Raw genomic sequence first — 23,859 nt, forward strand, 5'->3', positions numbered from 1 at the left:
AGAGAGAAAGGTGGTGGTGGAAGGTGGGGGCGAAGTTGTTTGCCCCTGGGGCGTGTGCTGAATCTTGATGCCCCTGGTCGGTGCTGCCCAAGCACTCTTGGCAAGGCTATTTTGGGGTGGTTTGCCATTGCGTTCCCAACACTAAGTCAGGGCAGGAATTTTCAGTTTTGCTGGGATGCTGGGGATAACTCGCCGACTTTTTATGAAAGTTTCATTGTCCATCAACTCCCTCAGTGCTGGAAAACGGCCTCCGATGCATGTGAAGCACCTGGATGACAGATTATAGGAGGAGATTGGGACCATCCTCCGACACAGTATGTCACGACACAGTATGTCCGACTGTGTCACCACTCCGACACAGTATACCAGCATGCTGGCACTCATCATGCCGACCTCGGAAGGATGACAGGCTGAGTTAACCCCACCTGGTATTAATTCAACAGCTGAGAAGGGATTTGACCTCAGGACCTGAGGATCCAAAGCCTACCACCCTAACCATTAAGCCAACACCATGGCATACAGATTATATCTGTGTCGGGATTCAAACCCAGATGACACAGCTTAAAGTGACTACACACACTAGCCTAATAACTATACATCTGATCTGATTTCATGTATCATACTTTGTTACAGAGCTTCGATGCTGCTGCCAAAGTAATTTCTTGGCAAGGGTTTTGGAGGTGGTTTGCCATTGCCTTCCCAGCAGTAGTCAGGGCAGGAATTTGTAATTTATTCAGAGTGCCGGCGATAGCATGCCTACTCCTCACGAAGGACACTGTGGGATGTTTAACGTCCAACAACTAATACTGGCAGATGGGACATCTGTTTCACGTCCATCTGAGGCACGGCACACACATTGATGAACCACCCTGCCTTTGAAACACCGGGATGGCAATTTATAGCTGGGTCAGGATTCTAACCCAGGCTACACAGCTCATTCAGACGAGTGTGCACATACCTCGAGGTCATTTGGCTAGCCCAACTACATGTAGGCTTTACTTATATATTGAAAGAAAACTTGTAATTCTTGATGTATTTGTAGCTTTTTGAGTGGTTGCATGTATTTCAACATGATTACGATGGTTCTACCCATGGATTTTCAAGCAAGTAAGATTTACATCGGGTTATAATAAGAAAATCCAACTTCGAAGATGTCCTCCAAAGCGACAATGGAAATAAACCACAAAGGACGTGGACGTTATGTAATGTATGTTTTCCAATTCATTCGAGGTATGTTGAAAGAGGCAGAGAGAAAACATGGTTGTCACCTGAACCCTCTCGCGTGAGTACGCTTTGCTAACGAGTATTCTGGGTTAATCCCCATCCTCCTGCAGCAGATATCGGTCATAATCTTATGGGGTCGTACAAACATCTGCTCGAGAACATATCTGCCATGCTCCGAGTTTGGCCAACCTCTGCAAGAGTATTTTGGGAAATCTGCTGCGTCGGTGCAAGAGAATGCAGGGAATGGCTGCGAAAACGCTGTGTTAGCAACTGTCGCACGGAACCACTTGTGGAAAGACCCCAAAAGGACCGATCCACTGTGGGAGCTGGGAAAGTGTAAGAAAAAAAAAGCAAGGAAGAAGAAAATACTGGAACCTTGTGAAGGAAGCCTCGTGTGTTCAACTGAGCCTTCGGTACCTCGACACTGGAATTTGAAAGGCGATTCAACGCGAATGTATTCATTTCAAAGTATACCCTCCTGACGAGTTTCGAATGCTTTTCAACAATTTCAGTATTTTACAATCACAACTGTCGATCGGACATAATTTCAGGAGAAAGCGGGTCGCCTCATTAATGTATGCAACAACTAGGAGAAAATTATAAAGATTGTTTTTTTGGAAGTGAATTCCCCACCAAAAAAGGTTGGAATTTTCATCGGTCATCACTTTTCTTCGGTCTCTATCCCTGCCAACAAGCAAGCTCAGCATGAGCATTGAAAGAGCTAATCACAAGAAAACTTTTGAGCTGGCTCTGCCAGGGATGTGCTTACCATTTTGGCAGATCTTTCTTTCTTGCACACTAGGGATGAAGGAGATGTCACAGACCACTCTTCCACAACACCTGTGAGAATTCTCACCAAGTCCCTTAAGTACCCAGGCCCAGAATAAGGCTGGTGAAGGCATGACCATTTTTAGTGTTCAGGGCATTGATGGAGGTTTGGGTTACCAAAGCGTGTACGTTAAACGACAGTCTTGTTACATTTGGAAGAACAGTGTAGCAGAAGCTTCAAGTTACGTACACAGTGTTAATCTCATCACGGGTAAGAAAAGCTTTCAGAAAGAAATAAAAATGAACGTAGAGTGGAAGGGAATGTAAATAGTCTTCCAATAATTACTTATTGAAATCATGTTAAAATAAATCTTGAAAATATACACTTTTATAAACATTCAAATTCAATTGAGCAAATTATAATTACTCAATTATTTTGTGGAAATAATTTCTGTGAGCTTTTGTACCTCCGATTATTATTATTTTTTAAATCTTTCAACCGTCACATATTGTGGACATCTGCTTGATTTCTATACGTGACATTTGGATTACGTGGTAGGTAGGTATACTTGATAGGTATGTATACCTTAATTGTAGAGATGTCGTCGAATGTAAAATGGCAAAGCTAGCTGTTATACTCCACAATGCAGCATGTGCATACAAAACGGAATTTTCCATTGTTTAATAAATAATGGCATCATTTGTCCCAAAGTGTGGTTTGTATAAACCGGAAAGGACGAGATAGTTGTTTTTGCTGCTTAACTACCCGTACTACCTTGGCACATGACTTTTCTTACATTTGGAAGAAAATCAAAAAGTAAAATTATGCCAAAAAAAAAAAGAAAACATAAAATCAAAAAAGTTATTGCCAGAGGAGGCAGTTCTACTTTGATCGACTGGAGCAATAATTATAATATTTATAGAAAGGATTAATATTGTGAACAAGAACAGTGAGCAATAAGTTTGTCTGTTTTTCCCATCTGAGTATACGAGCAAATTAGAAGGGCACTCGGTAGAGCACATCCCTCCACCATGCAATGTCTGATCCAGTAGAACATATCGGGGTGAAGATTTTTTTTTTTTTAATATCATGCTTTCTCGTTTTTGACCCCATCTCTCAATGGTGAAGAATCACTTTAAAAATTAAAAAAAAATCGTATCTGGATCTCGATTCGGATCTTCACCAAAATGGAACCAATTTGTCCATGTCAAATGTTGATTGGTTGAATTCATTGACCTGAAATATAAATGCTCTTCAAATTTCTCGTCAATCGGATGAAAATTGAGGATTTTAGAAATCTCACCTAAATTGTTGACTTTTGGTGTATGTTGACCGTTTGGTTGATGTTAACCTCAAAATTAATTGGCTGGTTGAATTCAATGAACAAACATGCAACTCCTCTTTCAAAATTAAAATCAAAAGGATAAAAATTGGCAATTTTAGAAATCTGGCTTATGTGGACCTTTTGGCCTCTGTTGACCTCAAAAATAATTAGTGGTTGAATTCAGTGACCTGCTGTGCAAATCATTTTCAAATTTCTCATCAATCGGATGAAAATTGAGGATTTTAGAAATTTGACAAAGTTGTTGACCTTTGGCCTAAATTCTTGACCTCAAATACAATAGGCTTCTTCTTTAAGACGAACTCTACCATGCGGTGAAATTTCGTTAAGATCAGTTTGAAATTGTTACCTGTAGGCAATTGACACACAAAAAAAAAAACCAGACAAACAGGGGTGAAAACAACCTCCTTCCACATTCGGTGGTGGAGGTAATAATGCTGCAACCCCGAGCTGAAATCCCATGTACTGTGATTTTGTTCATCATTCTCCATACTAATTTCCTTGATCTTTTCCTTCAGGCTAACTTTCTACCCACACAGCAGTGTCTCAGGACCTTCCTTATTCTTGATCGATATCAATGATCTGTCTGATTCCTTTGAATACCAACGTTACTATTTTGCCGATGACTCTACACTGTGCAGAATGATACAGCACACTTGTGAAAGATCAGCCACTGCTGAACCTCTATTCTCAGACATGGAAAGGATAAGCTGCTCGTCAGCTACTTGGAACATGATGTTCAATGTCAGCAAATCACATGCGCTCACAGTGTCTCTCCATGAGGGTCAGGAATCAGATTATCAAATGCATTTCCCAGGACAGCCACTGCATGAATGAAAGTGGTGCAGTTCCCAGATCTCCTTGGCCTTACTATTAGCCATAATGTTTCGTGGGAAGATTATATCACCAAGTTAGCATCAAAGGTATACCAGCATTCCAACACAGGATACCAGCATGCTGGCACTCATTTTGCCAACCTCGGAAGGATGGAAGAGAGAGTCAACCCCACCTGGTATTAATTCAATAGCTGAGCGGGATTTGAACTCAGGACCCTAGGATCCCAAGCCCAACACCTGAACCATCGAGTCACACCAGGCACTAGTTAAGGTATGCTATGAGCCAATTGATGAAGAAATTAATTATTTTATGATTAGTATATATATATATATATTTTTTTTAATGTTGCAATTAATCAATGAATCGATCAATAATAATTATTGTACACCATTCCCTCCCAATTTTGTCTCCATGTGCTGAAGGTGGCATCACCGGGCGCCAAAGACGTCCCCGCAAAGTTGCGTGCTGGAGGATGTTATTTATTTATTTAACATGGGGGTGGTGTACTTTGAATGCACCTCCACTTGTTGTACACCACTCCTTCCAAATTCCATATCCAGGCAATGCGTGACAAAATTGCCGGGTACCGAAGGAAGCAAAGTTTTTACTCCGTTTGTTTGTTACTTGACAATATATATATATATATATATATATATATATATATATATATATATACATATACATATTTATTTATTTATTTATTTATTTATATGTTTGTTGACAAGTATGTTGATCGCCCTCATTTGTTTATTTGTGTGTTTGTTTGCTTGCCTGTCTGCTCACCTCCAGTCAAAACCGCTCAACCGATCGTTCTAAAATTTTCAGAGATGAATGTCACCGACCCTATGACGGTCCCGCACTGGAGCTTCATAAAATTCGGTCGACCGAAAAGGTCTACATTGGCCAATAGACCAATTTGAACCAAATTTTCTAAAATCCTCAAATTTCATCTGATTGACTTGAAATTTTAAGAGGATTTTCATTTCAGGTCAATTAATTCAACCACCTTTTACTTTTGAGGTTATCATAGGTCAAAAGCTCAACATAGGCCATAAGGTTGAACTCAACACCATAAGATCTTAAGCCACTCACCTTCACCATTTAGCCAACACCAGACTTCACAGGCTTGATGTTTTTGGCCCACCAGAAAACCAAGATGGCTAACATATTTTTGGTCTGGGTTCCATGATAGGTGGAGTCAAGCGACAAATGTGGCTGGGATCCGGCAGCTGTCTGATAAATGGGTGCACATCTCAAAAATCGACCCCAAACAATTCCAACAAGAAACACAACAACAACAGCCATGTGGAGCTCTTGTATATTTGGTCACCGGTAAGTCGCAGGTAAAAACCAATGCCAGAACAGCTGTACACACAAATGCACAATAATGAATGTATGGTAATCCATTGGCACATTTGCAAAACCCTCAATATCCCAGTTCCAAAAAATTAATGGAAACATGAACCAAAAGCAATCATTGAAAACAAGGAAGTAACGCTCATGTACAACCTGATGATCCCATTGAGCATGAACATAGAAAATAAACGATTTTTTTTTGTATACCTTATCGAGGCTCGTATGAGAGCTAACTGGATACAGTCGGCCACTTGCTGAAATGTGTACGATGGCTATAAAAGTGATTCTGTGGCAAGGTGGAGGGAGGGGGGGCTACTTGAAATTATTTTTTTGATAGCCAGTAATATAGCTGATACCATACTAAAAGTTCGCCATGCAAACAAGTCAGGTCAGGTATGGGAGCATGCGCCAGAGCAGCGCATCGCTGCGTCAACTTTCCGCCAGTACTCCAGGGGCCTCCATCTGGCCTTTCCCCAGGCAGATGTCTGGCCCATCCCCATCTCTTTGAGATGCTGATTAACCTGCTGCCACCACGAGGCACATAGTTGGCCTATTGGCCTCCTCCACTCATGAGGCTTTCAGATGAGAGAATCTGGTGAGCAGGATCAGTGTCAGGAAAATGAGCCACATGTCCATACAGCCACAGCTGATGCTCACGGACGATGCAGGTAACAAATCTCTCTCAGCAACAGCTCATTGAACACAAAATCCAACCAGCGATAGCCAAGGATTCTCCGAAGAGACCTGGTACCAAAATAATTAAGTCTCCGTCTCAGATGCCTTGTCAGAGTCCAAGTCTCACATCCGTGGAGCAAGACTGAAAGCACCAAGGACCTGAAGACTCAGACTTTCCCCTCCTGTACAGCTACCGACAGCACCACACCCCATGATGCAGTGAATCCATGACTCCCCAGGTCTGACCCAGAGGTCTATTGACCTCTGGCTCACAGCCAGCAGAGACATTAATATCACTGCCAAGGTAAGTGAATCTCTCCGTGACCTCAACATCCTCACCACAAATAGATACAAACATGATAGCAGCGTCCAAGAGGTCATTGAAAGCCTGGATCTTAGTTTTGACCCAGGAAACCCGTAATTCCAGCGGCTCAGCACCTGATTCAGCATCTCGAGGGCCCCCAAAAGAATATCCACAGTCTCTGCAAAGATGACTGCGTCATCTGCTAAATCAAGATCAGAGATCTTGACATTTCCAAATGATCCACCACAGCTTGATCTCTCCGACATCCTCCCCAGAATCCAGTCCATACAAGTGCTGACAAGTGTGGGGGCCGTACACACCCCTGATGAACTCCAGTAACAACTGGAAATAAGTCGGAGATGTTATTACCACATCTCACGGCACTCTCAATACCAGAGTATAGTTCAGACATCAGATTGATAAGTTTTGGTGACACCCCATGAAGACTGAGAATCCTCCAGAGGACATCCCGATTCACTGAATAAAATGCTTTGCAGAGATCAACATAAGCTGCAAGCAGCCGCTGCCGAAACTCTCATCTACGTTTGGTGAGGACATGAAGAGCAAGGATACGGTCAATCATTGACATCTTTGGTGTAAAGCCTGACTGCTCTCGATGCTGGTGCTCAAGCAGATGGTGGTGAACCCGATCAAGAATTATCCAAGCAAAGACCTTACCCAGCACTAAGTGCAGCTTCACCCCTCAGTAGTTGTTGCAGTCCTGGCAATCACCATTCCCTTTTCAGTGAGGGACAACAAGGCCCCTCTTCCAATCAGTTGGGATGATGCCTGTGTTCCAGACTGAGCAAAGAACTGCATGCAACGACATGAGTACAGCATTTCCACCAGCCTTGAGAAGTTCAGCACGGATGCCACAAATCACAGGAGCTTTACCCTATTTCAACCGGTTCACCACAGCCTGTGTTTCCACAAACGAAGGTGGATCACAGTTGATTGGAGGGCCAACAATAGAGATAGTTACACCACTGACATCAAACTCAACTGCTGGTGGATCAACTCAACAGTTCAACAGCTGGTACAACCACTCAAAGTAACAGGCCCAGCGGGCCTTCACTTCAGACTCCTCTGTCAAGAGACCTCCACCCTCTGCTCTAACTGTAGTACACCAAGAGACAGACTTGGAGGAACGCAATGTGCGAATTCTTCTGTAAGCCGGACGAGAATCACTTGACCACAGGTGATGCTCTTGCATCCAATTCCAGCAGTCCAACTCTGCAGTCCAATGATGCTCTACAGTCCATGCAAACGCCTGTCCAATTCCAGCAATGCGTGCTCAAATTTGGTTATGTATAAAATAGCCGTTTTCATGTTCAGAGTCATATTTGGCACTCCTCACTTTCTAAACTACGATAATCAGACACGTGAAATTCATTTCATACATACAATAGTATCCATACTATTGTTACAGGATTGCTCAGGCTCCAATGGTCAATGGCCGCTCAGTGGAGAAACTGAACAATGGACTTTTGAGTGATATTTCCTCACAGGGAGCTATGTTGGAGGCTCTGTAACATTCAAACCATATGACTCAGCCCCCTGAAATTTGTTTCAGTTGAGCATAAGTGCTGATACTACAGATCCTGAGTCACTCAAATTTGGGAAATCAGAAATCAGCTCTTGGCAGGAACTCAAAAAGTGAATTTTGTGTTGTGATTATTGTACTTGGACCCAAGTGACTCGACTGCTAACTCACACACCAAGGTTGCCCTTTCGAAGTTTACTCATCTTCTACATACACTCATGGTTATGTTCATTCTATCTGAAAAATGGGAAAAAGGAAACGAATGAACAATGCGCAATTTTTGTGTGACATTGTGGCCAACTTGTAGATGAACACTATGTAATGAGGCATAAATGAACGGATAGATGATGTACAAGACATAAAGGTATGAGTAAATGAGGTCTGGAGGCTATTCATAAAAAAAACAATAAAAGATGCAAAATACATTAACGTACACATCGACCGATATTGATGGAAAGAGGATTCAGAATATCGTACGTACAGAATGTATACAAAACAAATGTAGGTGGAAATCGGGTTTGAAATGGCTCATTCAGTCGTCGGCTTCATCATCCGAGTCTGAATCCTGAGCGAGTTGATCGGTGGTACCGCAATGTCACTGATGTCATCACAGTCTTGACATCTCCGCAAGTTTGTTCATGGCAAGGTCACTGGGACACAGGAGCACTGTTTGGTTGACATCACGTTTTGGCACAGGAGCATTGTACAGAGTGAAGGAAGACATCAGGAGCTGGCGGTAATTTCATCCACTGTATTTCGTTGATTGCATTTCTGATGCTCCAATCATGGCCTGATGGCAAAGGACTTTTCATCAGCAAATTGAAGATTATTTTGTGGATGGCGGCTTGATAGTTCACTCTTTTTCAATGCTGTGTCAGAGCATCTTTAATGGGAGGAATGCTTTGATCTGAGGACTTTCTGAGACAGTAAGCCGGGAACCTGCATTTATTGATGTCCTATGATTGTCCGTACAGCCGGCAGACAAATGACTCGAGTGGTGGAACCCATTTTTCATCGAGACGGAAGTTCACACCCAGGGTCTGGAACCCATTCAGGATGGTCTCACTGGTTGAGATTTTGAGAGAAATCTTGTGTACTGCTTGAAGCAAGAGTGATGGTACCATGTTTCGGCTGCCGATCAGTGCCACGTACTGTATGTGCATGAGCACACTCATCCTTTTTAGCTTCGGCATCAGCTAGCAACTAACCTGCAAAGCATCCAATATAAGACATCATTTTTTCTGGATTCAAAATACAGATCTTCTTTAATCATGATCCATGTGGTATTTCAGTCGATGAGTGCTTGAATCTCAAACCTACTTAATATCCCCTCTACATTCATATTCAAGGATTAAAAAGTCAGCGTGGACATCTTGGACGCTGCTATCATGTCTCACATTTATAGTGAGCCTATGAATGCTAATCAATCGTCAGAGCACAGCAAATGTGGCAGAGGCAGCGAGACAAGGCATTTCAAGTGATATTGATCAGCTGGCAGGCAGATTTTATCTCAGCCAAGACAAGCACTGCTCACCCTTAAACTTCACAAACATCACAGATTTTTGTGCAGATGATACAAAGAGCAGGAAGTACTCTGGACGTGCTGGAAGAAGGATGGAAGCTGGATTTGGAATGAAGTTTGCGTTTCTTCAGTCATATTGTTGACAACAACAGGACTTGGCCCAGGCTGTGTAACACGTTCCACTGGTGGTTCACCGACGAACCTCTTTACTTCGGCGTCCATACGCTTCTTGTCGATGAAGCGATGATAGCAAGTTGGGTGGAATCCGACATTAACAGGGAACTGAGCAAATTCCGAGGGGAGTGACAAAACTGAATTCACCAGGTGACAGTCGAATTTTATTGTCACAGACCCAGGTTTTCAGCCATTGAGGCAGAGTATAAATCCTCATCGTTTCCCTACTCACGGAATCCAAGTGAAATAGGCGGTTGCACTGCGGTTTGTTTATATTTTTCAGATAATTTTCTTCATCAGCGCTCGATTCCGTGGATGTTGCCATCTTTCCTGTTTTGACCAAACGAAGCATACACAGCGTTGCCAGATCTGAAAAGTGTTAATATTGTCTTGGAACCTCAAAATTGTCATATTTTCAGAAAAATTATCACACATTGTCAAATCTTTGCATCATGATATGATGACATTTTATCACCAATTTTATTTAACCTTCCTAATTCCTGCTTCCTGGTGCTGCACTCTGTGCACCATACCCTTGTCGGGCTGTATCTGTAGTCCAGCAGTTAAAATTCCTGTACGTGATGTAAATTGAAACAGCACTAAAGTTGGATACTACACCACCATGTAGTTGATGCTACACTAACTACAGTCATTACTAATCCGCTGATATCAAATCATACATGCATGTGCTGGTTGGTGTGGTGCATAATGGCGGCATGAACATGAAATAAAATGTTAAACTCTTGAACTTGCAGTCCTTTCGGTTTGTCCATGCAGCACAGCCAAGCCGAACGGTGATTGGTTGAAGTAGTCAAGGTATCTCAACCTGTATACGACATAGTGCCAAGTTAAATCGATAATAACATGAATTTGACAGGGTTTCGTATGGAGAACTTTTTGTTTTGAATGCAATGCCTCAATATAAGGTATCTAGCACCCCCCCTCGCCCCCCACCTTATGGACATCACAAAACTGAATAATAAATCGACTGAGCTAGTGGCCCATAGGACTTTGGTACAAAAAGAAAAGATAGCATTTGTAACAGATTTTATCCATTTTAGCCTAAACGAGAGCTCCACGTTAACTTGTTTTTAAAGTGCGAGAAAAATCATAACAATAAAAAGAAAACCATAAAACTTTTGTAGGATATCCAAGTTTGAAAAAAATGGATACATATGCATACACTGATCGTTGAAAAGTCCAAAACATATGAACCAACCTTTGTTAAATAGAGTGAGATAGAAAAACACCGATCAATGACCCAATAAATATACAGGTTCCTTCTGTTAGTATGCTTAATTTTCACCCCTGTCGGACATGGAATACCCCCAACAGCTCATTTGCATACTATAAATAAATAAAGTTGACCAGGAAACTGCGTAAGATCAAAATGTGAGAACTATGTGAGTCCGTGATTGTGCTTACATGACTGAACATAGCTCGGAGATGAGAATGACCCCCTCACAGAACACGTCATACGACTCATCCTCCAGACTAGTCTCTGTGGGCATTGTTATCCCTGACTAATGTAGGCCTCCTCATGCACCATATTGGCGATAAAATATTCTCAATCTGATGCCACCAAGATTTATCGTAAGAAAGTTTACAAATAACTTTGAATGCGTCACTTTTCCCCCAAAACTCTGATCGAGTAAGTAGCATCCAATGTATTGTGTCTCGTGTGAAAGCCATTGTGGCAAGATTTCGATATCATTTACATTCAGTGTTCCCTGTTTAGAGGCTTTGTTTAATTTTGGAATTTCATGAATTATTGATGATCCAGTGTAATTGATGAATTATTTATGAAGCTTGATATCATAACCAAACACGTTAATCCAGACATCTTTCTCTGGATATGGGATTCATGCATTACAATGAATGAAGGGGGGAAAAGTTATGATCAAAAAGGTGGTTTTAGTTAAATAGGTCACAATCTGAAAAAAGTATGTCATGGACTGAAATCAAATATCAGGTTCACAACTTCAATGCAGGTCGACTATTATGATGTAAGGACATCTTGGAAGGCCAAGCGATCTTCAAGATTCTGCATTGGCAAAATTGAGCAATTCAAATAATGGAATGGTGGAATGGTGGGAAAGACCCCACACTTCTTTTTCACCACATTCTTTACCTCTCTACACAAACTATCTGTGTTCTTCATCCGGCTGTCTGGATCCATCTCTCGTATACAGGCGCTAAGTAATTGTTTTAAGGCTTCCGAGGGTGGGATTGTTCCTGTAGTGGTAATGGGAGTGTCTATGTGCTGGAGGTATGTGAATATGCCTTGCTTTGCCACCCTTTAAATTTTCTCGCCATTTTTCCTGTTTGAATTCCCACAACCTCTAGACTTACCAACATTCCCCTATTTGAATTCTCATCAACCACCATTCCTCCCATCAATTTCCTGCTCTATTGCTCGTTGATTGTATGTAATGAATTGATGAAAGTGTTGATTCGTGTCTTGACTTATCCTGTTCAGGTTTGACCTGGGATAGTGCTCCCAGGATGATTTATTCAAGTTACAATTGCAATGCTAGCCCATCGAGAGCAGCATTTGGCATTGGTTTGCTCAGCCAATTAAGTAGCCGCCACATCGTCACTGGAACGGTTCCACATCTACTCCATTCATCTCACAGGTTGGGTAAACCGACCTTGGGTGTGAAGATCCGAGCAGAGGAGAGTGTTATCCCCGGCATCTGTTATCTTTTTATAGACATGCTGGATTCGGAGTTATCCTCCCACATGGCCCACCATCACTGATGACATCTGATCTCTCTCTCTCTCTCTCTCTCTCTCTCTCTCTCTCTCTCTCTCTCTCTCTCTCTCTCTCTCTCTCTCTCTCTCTCTCTCTGATGTATCATACTGTTCACAGAGCATCAGCGCTGCCAAAGCAGTTTCCTGAGCAAGGGTCATAGTGGGTGGTTTGCCATTGTCTTCCCAGCAGTGATTAGGGAAGGAATTTGGAGTTTGGGCCTTTCTTGCCTACTCTTCGTGAAGGACACCATGGGGTCTTTAGCATCCATCAATAATGCCAGCAGTTGGGATTCCCATTTAACGCCCACCTGAGGGATGGCACACACATTGATGAATCACCCTGCCTATGAAACACTGAGATGACAGTTTATAGCTGGGTCGGGATTTTAAATCCATGCTCGACAGGTTAGAAGCGAGTGTGCACACCTTTAGGCCATCCTGCCAGCCCGCTGATCACATCAAGAAATCCTTAAACAACCTTGAGACACCTTTTGTTGTATTTCTTGATATTCATAAGGCCTATGCCAGTATGGAAAGAAGGCAAGGCCTCCTTTATCAGATACATCAACTGGGAATCAATTGCAGAATCGTTTGGTGGATCCAGGACTTTTTGTCAAAGAGATCCTTCCATGTGAGAGTATGCCAAGTCTTATCCCCCATATTCAACAGGGATAAAGGCATTCTTCGGGGTCGAATGAGTTTAAGTCCCTCTCTTTTTAATATCATGATCAATTATGCAGTTTTTACTCAGGGTCTCATCATAAGTCATCTTGATTTGTGGATGACATTGCTACCCGGATCCGGAGCAGAAACTTATCTTTTATGGCCAAAAAAACTTAAGGCTGATATTTACAGGATTGAGCAGTGGGGCCCAAAATGGGGATTTCTGAATCCAAGTCCAAATTCATCATTTCCACTTGTAAAAAGAAGGCGAAGGACATATCAATATCTATAAATGGCACTTTCCTCAAAGCTTCCTCTAATGTCTTTTTTTGGAATCACTTTCGATAAGGGCCTCTCACTTGGAACTCCTGTTTTAAAAGATCTTGCGGTCAAATGTGAAAAAAGGCCTTAATCTTATATGAAGTCTATCTGGTACAATTTGAGGAGCTCATCAAGAAAGTCTCCTACTTCGATATAAGGCCGTTATCCACTCTCAATTTGACTATGGTAGCCAGGCCTTTTGGAACATGTCCATAACTTACCACAAATAAACCTGAAACCACTCACTCCAAAGTACTTTGTGTATGTCTGGGGGCCTTTAAAAGCACTTTTATTATGGAAGCTGATGAGATGCTCTTGCCTCTCCACTGGGAAGTATCCAGTTTGAAATATTAGGTTAAGATAATCTCTTCTGGGGATAACCATCCAGTCATCGCTTTGTTTTCAGACTGTTGGGAATATAAAATGATCAGCAGTAACTGATTCACCCTTATCGACTCGCTTCTCAGAGGGCAGTGAAAGAAATGGGTTTAGATTCTTTACCGGTAAATTCCCTGAATAAAGTGGCAATTTGTCCCCCTTGGACTCTAGATGCCCCTCGTATCCACCTGGATCTATGGGGTAAAACTGATAGGGCAACCCAGTTGTGACATGCAACCAAGCGATGGAAAATACCCACACGGTTTGGAGTCAATCCTTACACATCTACACAGACAGCTCCAAAGAACCTTCACGAGAGAGAACACTACTTGCTGCAAAATGCATCCCAGATATGGAGGTGATAAAGTCCGTTAGACTCTGATTATCTTTCTATATTCTCAGCGAGGCTCTTTCCCATCGTTTTGGCTCTGGAATGGATAATTGACTGCAACCCACCTGAGTGCAGTCATCTTTTCAGATTTGCTCAATGCTCTGAAGGCTGTGGAATCCCTCATCTGGTAGCAGGTATGACCTGGTTCTTGAGGTCCTACATTTGATGAATATCACTTATTGGAAGGGCTTGGCTATTGACCTGTGGTGGATCCCTGCCAATGTTTACAAATGGAGGCAATGAGGCCTGCAATTTGGCAATGCACTCAGATTGGATTTATGAAATCTAAATCTCTCTGGGTCTGTCGGAACTTATAAATATAAATCGGAGTCAGGTTGACAAAAATTGCAGTTTCAGTGGGATACCTAAGGTGTATCCTTTGGTTGAATCCTCTCCTTTCCCAAAGAGAACAGGCCTCAGTTGCTCAAAACTAAGAAAATTTAACCATTAGATACGAGGTATCTTTAGATACCTCCGTGGTAAAAAATTATCCGATGGTGAACTAACCGACCATTGATCAAGTGAGGAAGCAGTACCATTTTTAAAGTATCTCAAATGATGTCACCAGTCAGAACTTTCAGGCCACCCTGTGTGGAAAATATTTGAAATTGTATCGGCTGGATGAGTAATTTATTCACAGGATAGCACTTATCCGAGCTTTGAGCAACCGGGTGCTTATAATCCTCCGCAGGTTCAGACTCGGAATAACGGACATAGGACAGGGTGTCACTGTACCGGGTCCGGTGAGCAGTGTAATTGGTTCCCAAACATTTGGAACACCTCTTTATGCAATGTCCTCTCTCTGGAGACCCAGATCTCACATTTTCCATCATAGAAAATAGTTTGTTCACCCCCATGGGTGGCAAAAGTTTAATGGTCCAAAAATGTCGCAAAGCCTTTCAGAAATTCAGATTGAGAGTTCCTGCTTCTCTGAGTGGAACTAAATTTTTGGAAGTCATTTTTACATGATCCCCTTTAGTCAATCTCTTATCCCAAAATGTGACCCAAAGAGGTGTGTAAATAAACATACTAGTCGCTTTCACGTCCCTTAAAAAAAAAACAATGAAAATCATCATTAACCTCCGTTGAACTTAGTCCGAAACAGGGGCTTAAGGATTGTCCATGTGTGCGTCTGCAACCATATCTTGGACATGTATGGACCGATTATATTTGTACTTGGTACAAAGACGATACATCATGGTATACATCTGCACGTCATCTTGTTTCGTGATACGATCAAAGATGTCTGAGTGGCGGCCATTTCAGTTATAAAAAAACCCGATGTTTAAAACATCCTGAACCATTTCTCGGACATGCATTTATCGATCCTCTTCAAACTTGGCAAACATTACAAATGATGGCTTGCATATGCATGTCATTGTTTTTCGAGATCAGATTCAAGTTGGCCGACTGGTGGCCTTTTTTTGCTCAAACGTGTCCCCAACCATTTCCACAAGCACAGTACATGATGGCACACACGGCACCTCACTTTATTTTGCGATCTGATCAAAGATGGCCGACTGGTAGACTGGCGGTCATTTTAGTTTTAAGGAAAACCTGGCAATGAACACATCTTTAACCTTTTCTTGGACTTGGATTTACGATCTTGTTCAAACTCGGCACACTCATAATGAATGACGGCTTACATTTGCACTTCAATTTTGATTTTTGAGATAAGATCCAAAATGGCCGACTGGCGGCCATTTCGTTACTTCAACATATCCCCAGACATTTCTCGGACGTGCCTGGTCCGATTTTGTTCAAACTCGGCACAGGCACAAAACACAATGGCATACACGTGACGTCACTTTATTTTGTGATCTGATCAAAGATGGCCAACTGGTAAACTGGCGGCCATTTTAGTTGGACATGAATTTGGGCTCGCCCTTTAGCTCCGGAGAGCACAATTATTAAAACAACGGGGGCTTTGACATTTTCTGTATTTTTTACTTGTTAATTACGTAACACCAGTACACAAACACCGCATAAAACAAGTCCTGGTGAGGGTCTGCAATATCTGATTGCTCTTTTTTCAAATTGTTTTTAAAATGTACTTTTTGTCCCAAAATGACCGTTTCGATGGCAACCATCGGTCAAAATTGGTGGAATTCACTCAGAAGAAATTCTTGATAGTTAATTAAAACCATTCACCCTACTCAAATGAATTTTATTGATGAAATCCAATTTTTTTTAAATTGGAATTCAAAAAATGTGGTTTTTGCCCCCAAAATTCTCGTAAAGCTGCCACCGTGAACACGTTTTTCCACACAAAACCCTGTCACCAGGTATCACGGAGACATCCTGGATCACACTGCTGACACCAGAATGGTGAGTAAAATAAACACCAAATGTATCGCAGGAAAACAAATGGACACCTAATTGTGTATTTTAGTCTGATGCTATAAGTAAGGTCCCAGATTTGAGTACACATGTTAAGTCTCACTAGTCTGTTGCTCACAATTGCATCATTCATTTGTTACCACCACCACCAAAGGTAGATGGAGGTTATGTTTTCACCCCTGTCTGCCTGTTTGTCTGAGCATATCTCAAAAAGTTAAGGATGGATTCAGACAAAATTTGGCGGATGGGGTGCGGTGTGATAATGAAGAATTGATTCGATTGTGGTTAAGATCCGGATCTGGGGAATCTTTTGAAAGTGATTGAGACATAGGGCCAAAAACAATATTTTGCATGATATCTCCAAATGTTATGGCGCATGCAAGGGCAGGGTGTGTGTAGATCTTGGGTTGCCCAAGCATCAGAATCCCCCTCTCGACATTGCTGGTGGAATGCAACGGAGTGCAGGGCATGACATTTGGCACCAGTGTGATTGCCGGAGTTGCCCGTGATGTGTCGACGTTTACATAAACGTGTCATCGTTTTTCCAGTAAATTAAATAACACACGCAATGGGAGAGTGCAGTTAACTATGTAAAGTACAGTCTCCAACGTGTTTGTGTTGCTGGTTAACGGTGTTTTGACGTTGAAGATAAACAGTGCAGGGTGTCTCAAGAAAATGACGAGACACGATATACATCGAAAACTACACCATCTGGTGGTTCTGCGTTCCCTTATGGGTAATGTGATGTCTCCGCAGGATTGAGAGATCAAAAGAAAGACAACACCCATGTCGGACAAACACCTTTATTCCCGGTATGCACGCACTGCGCATGCGTGCCCAGAACACTTTCCCGCCAAAATAACGACGTGTTAACCGGTACACCCTCACTTGCTCGTTAAAAACTCGGATACAAACGTTCGTTTGGGGTGTTTAAAAAAAATCTGGAGTTCTTTTACTGTGGTGTCGAAAATAATTGAAGTCATTTGGAGTTTTATTCAAACTTTGCAAAAACAAAGTCAAGGCAAAACCACGGCAACAACGGTAGTGATGGATCACGTGTTGCATTTCCTCCAAAACCAACACGAAAATCTCAGGATTCCTCCCCCCCAGGATGGCTGACAACACAGCCCCGAACAGGCTTCCAAATGTCCGTTACAATCCTGACTGATCTTCTTCCTCAGTTTCGCTCATAATTGCGCGTGGTCAACTCTCCAAAGGGACACTGTTAAAATGATGTGCTGCTTAACATTTTGTGGTCAAGCTGGCCTCCAAACCCAGTCGCCGAATGGGTGTCCTCCGTCGAACAAAGACCTTCCTTGGCATACCTAAACTCCTGACCAAGTACAAAGCTTTCGTCCGCAGCCTGATGGAGTACTGCTCTCCCCTCTGGGCTGGTGCTCCTGCCTCTCACCTTTCTCGGCTTCACGCTGTGGAAACCAAGGCATTTCGGATCATTGGTATCTCCCGCGATGAGGCTGAGTCTTTGGGCCTCTCACTCTCTCACCTCATGCAGGTCGGTGGTCTTTCTGTCTTCTACCATCTCCTCTCTGGCCTCGCTCCCCCTTGCTCTGTTTGAGATAATCCCCCCCCCCAACCCATATTTCCGCAGAGCGCTCAACGTCTCCCAGCAACCCCCTTTGGTAAAACTACCAAAATCACGAATCACTGCTCACCTTCACTCTTTCATTCCTCTTTTCTCCCGCATCTGGAACAAACTCCCACACTCTCTTCAATCCCATTCTTCCCTCCAGGTCTTCAAAACAGTTGTTCACCACCACCTCTTATCTTTCCCCATCCAAAACAATGATCTTTTATGCCCCCACTAATCCATCCCAAACCCACCTCCTTCAAATTCCTGGGATTCCTTCCTGAAATTCCCTGCAGTGAAAGGACCTGAAAATACCTGTCGTGTCCATCTTCTTTACCCCATGTAACCCACCTTCACCCTCCCGCAGATCTCCTAATGTCTCTGTTCACCACTGTTTTGTCCTTCCTTCTCCCGTCCGTCTTGTCTCCTGCTCCCCTTGTTGTACGTTTTGTTGTTAGCTCTTATACGAGCCTCGATGTTTTATCCAAAAATTTTTTTTAATGAAGTCGTCATGTTTTTTTGGTCGAAAACAGTGCCATTAAAGATATCCTCATCTTTTTCATTAATGTATCAACAAAACCTCTGAATTTGTCTCAAGTCATTTGTCGAACATGCATAACTTACCAGTAAGACAGCCCATGCTTAACTTTCTCTGATGTGTATTTCATAAGATGAACAATGAAGCAAACTTCAAATCGCCACTTGGATACTTTGTATGTGACGTCATCAATTTGAAATGTACATTTGGTGATTCAGCCTTGGTGTTCCAAATTTATTATTGAGATTAAACATTGTACTCTATTATGTCGGAATAATAATAATACTAATAATAAATCAACATATCAGAAAACTTTTTCAAATGAAGTCTTGAAACCTTTTCTGATCAGATTTTTCCCACGACTGTCAGAAGTTATATTTGCATCGGAGAAACTACAGACAGTTCTTGTTAAATTGTTCCCTATCCTTGCTTTCTGTAGGCATTCCATTTTGTCCATTAACGTACCTGAAACCGATCAAGGAGGTTGAGCTCGTCGAGGAGACACCCACATCGAAACAGTGGAGTAAATGGACTCGCTCCATTAGAGTCTTTCAATGTTCTCAATGTTCAAGATGTTAAAAAGGGTAAAATTTCACTTCCATTGCATTTATAGATGTGAAGTGTGTTTGTTAATCCTCCTTATGTTTGTACTGTATGCCATGCAAACATCTTGAATCCTAACCTAATCATTTAATTCTGACTAATGACAATACATTTGTTAATGCATGTATCTTCTGTTTTTGATTTTAGTGACACACCTTTCACGGTATCAATGCGATTGAATGGTGACACCTTGTGGTGAGCGTGATCACATTTGAAACCAAAACGACTACAAATACAGCCCCAACGATTGCAAAAAGGACAAAATAAATATCAACTATAAAACGAAATATCAACAGTTATACACCGACAATTGAGAGAACGATAAAAGAGCAGGGAGATGTAAAAAAAAAAAAAGACTTGACAGATTGGACAAAGACAAAGAAGGTTCATTGGAGTGGCTAGGAAGAAGTTAGCTCAGCTGGTATGGACAACGAAGCATCAGAAATACCCATGACCAAGGACACTACACGAATGGCTTTAAGAAAATGGATGGGCTGAGTCAATCAACAAGTGTAGGTTCTGCAAGGTAGAAACAGAAGGCACGAGTCACCTCCTCTCGAGGTGGACTGTAAAGCAAGAATGACCGCACTGTGGTCACAACCTGCGACTAAATCCAGTAACGGGCTGGTTGGGAAACGCATATTTAAAGCACTCTTAAAAGATGAACACCGCCATTGGGAAACATGCATTTAATCAATACTAATAAATGTGTGTGTGTGTGTGTGTGTGTGTGTGTGTGTGTGTGTGTGTGTGTGTGTGTGTGTGTGTGTGTGTGTGTGTGTGTGTGTGTGTGTGTGTCATTGTGTGTCCTCCATAACTCCAAAACCATGAAACCGAGCAGCCTGAAACTTTGCATGCAGACTAAGGGAACTACAAGGAAGTGCAAGAGTGAAAATTGGGTGTTTCGGTTAATTAAAACACCCCTTTTGAAGATAATTAACAGCCTTATTTAATTATATCCTTTATCAGGCACTCCTCAGCCACCTCGCTCTCTGGGGTCTTAAGGCGTATCCTGGGTTACCTCGCTGGGGTCTGAAGCCGCCATGTTTTTTGGCCTGCTCAACCATGGCCTGATTTGGAACAGGCCGCAGCAATTTATTGATGAAAAAGGCGCTCAAGATGTTTTGACCACATTCTCTTCCCCTCATGCTGCCTTCCCTTCCCCTCACACCACATTCTCTTCCCCTCACGCTGTTTTCCCTTCCCATTGTGCTGCCTTCCCTCCCCTCCCACCACTTTTACCCCCTCCCCTGTACACCCCCATGGACATCTCCCAATGGTCTCCGTGTGCTGTATTAATGTGCTGTTTTAACACACCCAATTTTGTTCACAGAATTCAAACACCTATTACTTCAGAGGTAAACATAGGTCAAAAGGTCAACATGGACCAAAAGGTCAACAGAGGCCAAATTTCTAAAATCCTCAATTTCAATCCATTTAACTTGAAATTTAAAGAGCATTTGCAAATAAGGTCAATTAATTCAACCACCTACTAATTTTGAGGTTAACTTAGGCCAAAAGGCCAATTTGGCCCAAATTTTCTAAAATCTTCAATTTTCATCCAATTAACGTGAAATTTTAAGAGCATTTGCATATCAGGTCGCTGAATTCAACCACTTATTAATTTTGAGGTAAACGTAGGCCAAAGGTCAAAATATGCCAAAAGGACAATTTGGGCCAAATTTTCTAAAATGCTCAATTTTCAACCGATTGACTTAAAATGTGAAGAGCATTTGCCAAGTGTCACTCTGAGTGATTTTTCATTTTAGATTTCGTAAGTATATTGATCGCTTCCGTCCTCTGTTTGTGTGTTTGTGTGTTTGTTTGTTTGTAGGCACGATAACTCGAGAACGGAAGAAGCTACCAATGTCAAATTACACCACGTGATTCAGGAGGGAGATGGCTCGCGCTGATTAGATTTTGGTCAAAATCGGTCAAAGGTCAAGGTCACAGTGAGGTCAAACATCCAAAAAAAAGTTATAACTCGAGAACGGAAGAAGCTACCAATGTCAAATTACACCACGTGATTTGGGAGGGAAATGGCTAGTGCTGATTAGATTTTGGTCAAAATCGGTCAAAGGTCAAGGTCACAGTGAGGTCAAACATTCGATTTTTGATGGTTTGGTACAGAGTTATCGTAGAAACTTCTGGTTGGCGTCGCTACCTTCTCTAGAGACAGCTTTTATTAGACAAGGTCAGAGGTCAAGTTGACGATTTCGTAAGTACCAGTCTCTGACTCCTTGTTTGTTTTTCTGTCCGTTCACCTTTAATCGCCCACAGGTCATAATTTTAAACCGATCTTCACGAAACTTCACCAAATGATGAAGTTCGTGTTCCGACAGAATCGTGTTTATTTTCGAGGTCAAAAGGTCCAAAGATCATCATAGGCCAAAGGTCAACAACCTCTTTTCTTTCTAAAATCCTCAATTTTCATCTGATTGACTAAAAATTTGAACAGCATTTGCATATGAGGTCACTGAATTCAATCACCTATTACTTTTTAGGTTAACATAGACCAAAAGGTCAACATAGGCCAAATTTCTAAAATTGTAAAATTTCATTCCATTGACTTCAAATTTGAACAGGATATTCATATCAGCTCACTGAATTCAACCACCAATTATCTTTGAGGTCAACATAGGCCAAAAGTTCAACATCAATCAAAGGTCAACAACTTAGGTGCAATTTCTAAAATCCTCAATTTTCATCCGATTGACTTGAAATTTGAACAGGATTTGCATATCAGATTAATAAATTCAACCACCAATTATTTTTTATGGTCAAATAGGCCTGATTTATAAAATTGAGAGATAGGGACAAAAACTATATATATATATATATATAATGATATCTCAAGAAGTTGTGGATGAGTTATGACAAAACTAGGTGGATTTGAGTTGGTTCTGTGATGAGAACAAGCCAATTCGATTTTGGTTCAAATCCAGCCGATCAATGGGATACAAAATGTAAACTGATCAGCCTGGCAGAGGTAAGTGCTCTTCCAAGTGCTGTTCTACTTTGTTCAGTTTTGCCAAGTGTCACTATGTAATGAGTGATATTTCATTTGTTGGTTTGTTTTCTTTCTTGTTTGTCCGGGCGATATCTCACTCATCCTTTGAGCTAGAAAGCTGAAATTTGGGGACAAAAGTGAGGATGTGTTTTGACAAAAACAATATTTTTCATTTTTTGATTCATTATTTGATTGTTTAATTACTTAATTATTCTCGATTTATTCATTACTTATTTATTTTCTTTCTCCTCTGGGAAATATCTCTGCCACCTTTTCAGTTAGAAAGCTGATATTTGGACACGACATTGAACAAGTGATTTGGCTGTAAAGGGTACTTTTGATTTATTGATAAATCAATTAATTATTCATTTTTCAATGAATAACTTAATTTTCACAAAGTTACAGATTCAGATGAAACAGTGGAGGTTTAGGTATGCTGTTAGCCAATTGATTATGAAATTAATTATTTTACAATTTTTATTTATTTATTTTAATTATGCAATGGATCAATTAATCAATCAATTATTGTACACCACTCCCTCCCAATTCCATGTCCATGTTCTGCACGGCGAGTAAGTATCATTTGTACACATTCACCTCGGAAGTACATTTGTACACATTCCCCTCAGAAGTGCACCGCTCCCTCCCAATTTCATCTCCATGTGTTGCACAGTGGCAACGCCGGGCACCAAAGGTACCCTGGCAATGCCACGCGCTGGAGGATTTGTTATTTATTTATTTATTTGGCATGGTGGCAGTGTACTTTGAATGTACCTGTACTTCTGGATGTTTATCTTAAAAATGGAGATATGGTGAGATAAAAGAACTACTTTACTGAACATGTTACTTTACTAAACATGTTTTCGGCCTACATCTGCCAGATACGGTTTTCCCTCTTCCTGTACACATATGGTGATATGAAGTAAACCACTCGGACTCGATTTTGACATTGTCCATTTATATTAATGTAGTTGTGGTAAACGGTGTTGCCCCGTGCTGTTCGATTCCTGTTGGCATTTCGAAGAAATCAAATTTTCTTTTTTTCTGTTTTAGTTTGGGCCAAAAACACTTCCCTACACCCACTAAGGAATGGGGTTGGGAATAATTTAATATTACCTCTCACTACAAAGCCTTTGGCACTATAGAGCAATTTTTTTTTTTATTCCAAAAAAAATCCAACTTTTTTTCCAAAATTTTCAATTTTTTTTTTTTCAAAATCCTAAAATACTTTCTGGCACTCACTGATGAACCTCTAAAAGTTTAATGAAGATCCGTTTGACTATCTCTGAGAAAAATGGTGATGCCCCAGGCAAGAATAGTATTCCTTTCCTGTAGTAATGCTCTGCTGACTACTGTAGTTGGACCCGTTACCGATTATAGTATATGAGAGTACCACTCTCATACACTATAGTTACCTCCGCCACTGAAGGTGAAGGAGGTTATGTTTTCACCCCTGTCTGTCTGTCTGTTTGTTTTTTGTACAGGATATCTCAAAACATTGTGGATGGATCCGGATTAAATTTTATG

At 41.5% G+C, this 23,859-nt stretch overlaps 1 protein-coding gene and 1 long non-coding RNA gene across 2 annotated transcripts in view; one reads left to right on the forward strand and one right to left on the reverse strand.

Moving 5' to 3' along the window:
• The window catches only part of LOC147023571 (troponin C, skeletal muscle-like), a 72,172-nt gene extending 70,040 nt beyond the window's left edge, over nt 1–2,132 (reverse strand). The window contains exon 1 of the mRNA XM_085889078.1: nt 1,994–2,132. Coding sequence (XP_085745204.1) covers nt 1,994–1,996 — 3 coding nt within the window. The 5' untranslated portion in view covers nt 1,997–2,132. The remainder of the gene's footprint in view (nt 1–1,993) is intronic.
• A 26-nt stretch (nt 2,133–2,158) lies between these two features.
• Nucleotides 2,159–19,298, forward strand: LOC147023572 (uncharacterized). The gene is made up of 3 exons (XR_015060288.1): nt 2,159–2,263; nt 5,365–5,504; nt 19,159–19,298. It is a non-coding gene; the product is annotated as an uncharacterized LOC147023572 (long non-coding RNA).
• The last annotated feature ends 4,561 nt before the right edge of the window (nt 19,299–23,859 follow it).

This window comes from Eptatretus burgeri, chromosome 7 (genome assembly GCF_056783735.1).
Source record: "Eptatretus burgeri isolate ZD-2024b chromosome 7, Ebu_testis_v1, whole genome shotgun sequence".
Classification (NCBI taxonomy): domain Eukaryota; kingdom Metazoa; phylum Chordata; class Myxini; order Myxiniformes; family Myxinidae; genus Eptatretus; species Eptatretus burgeri.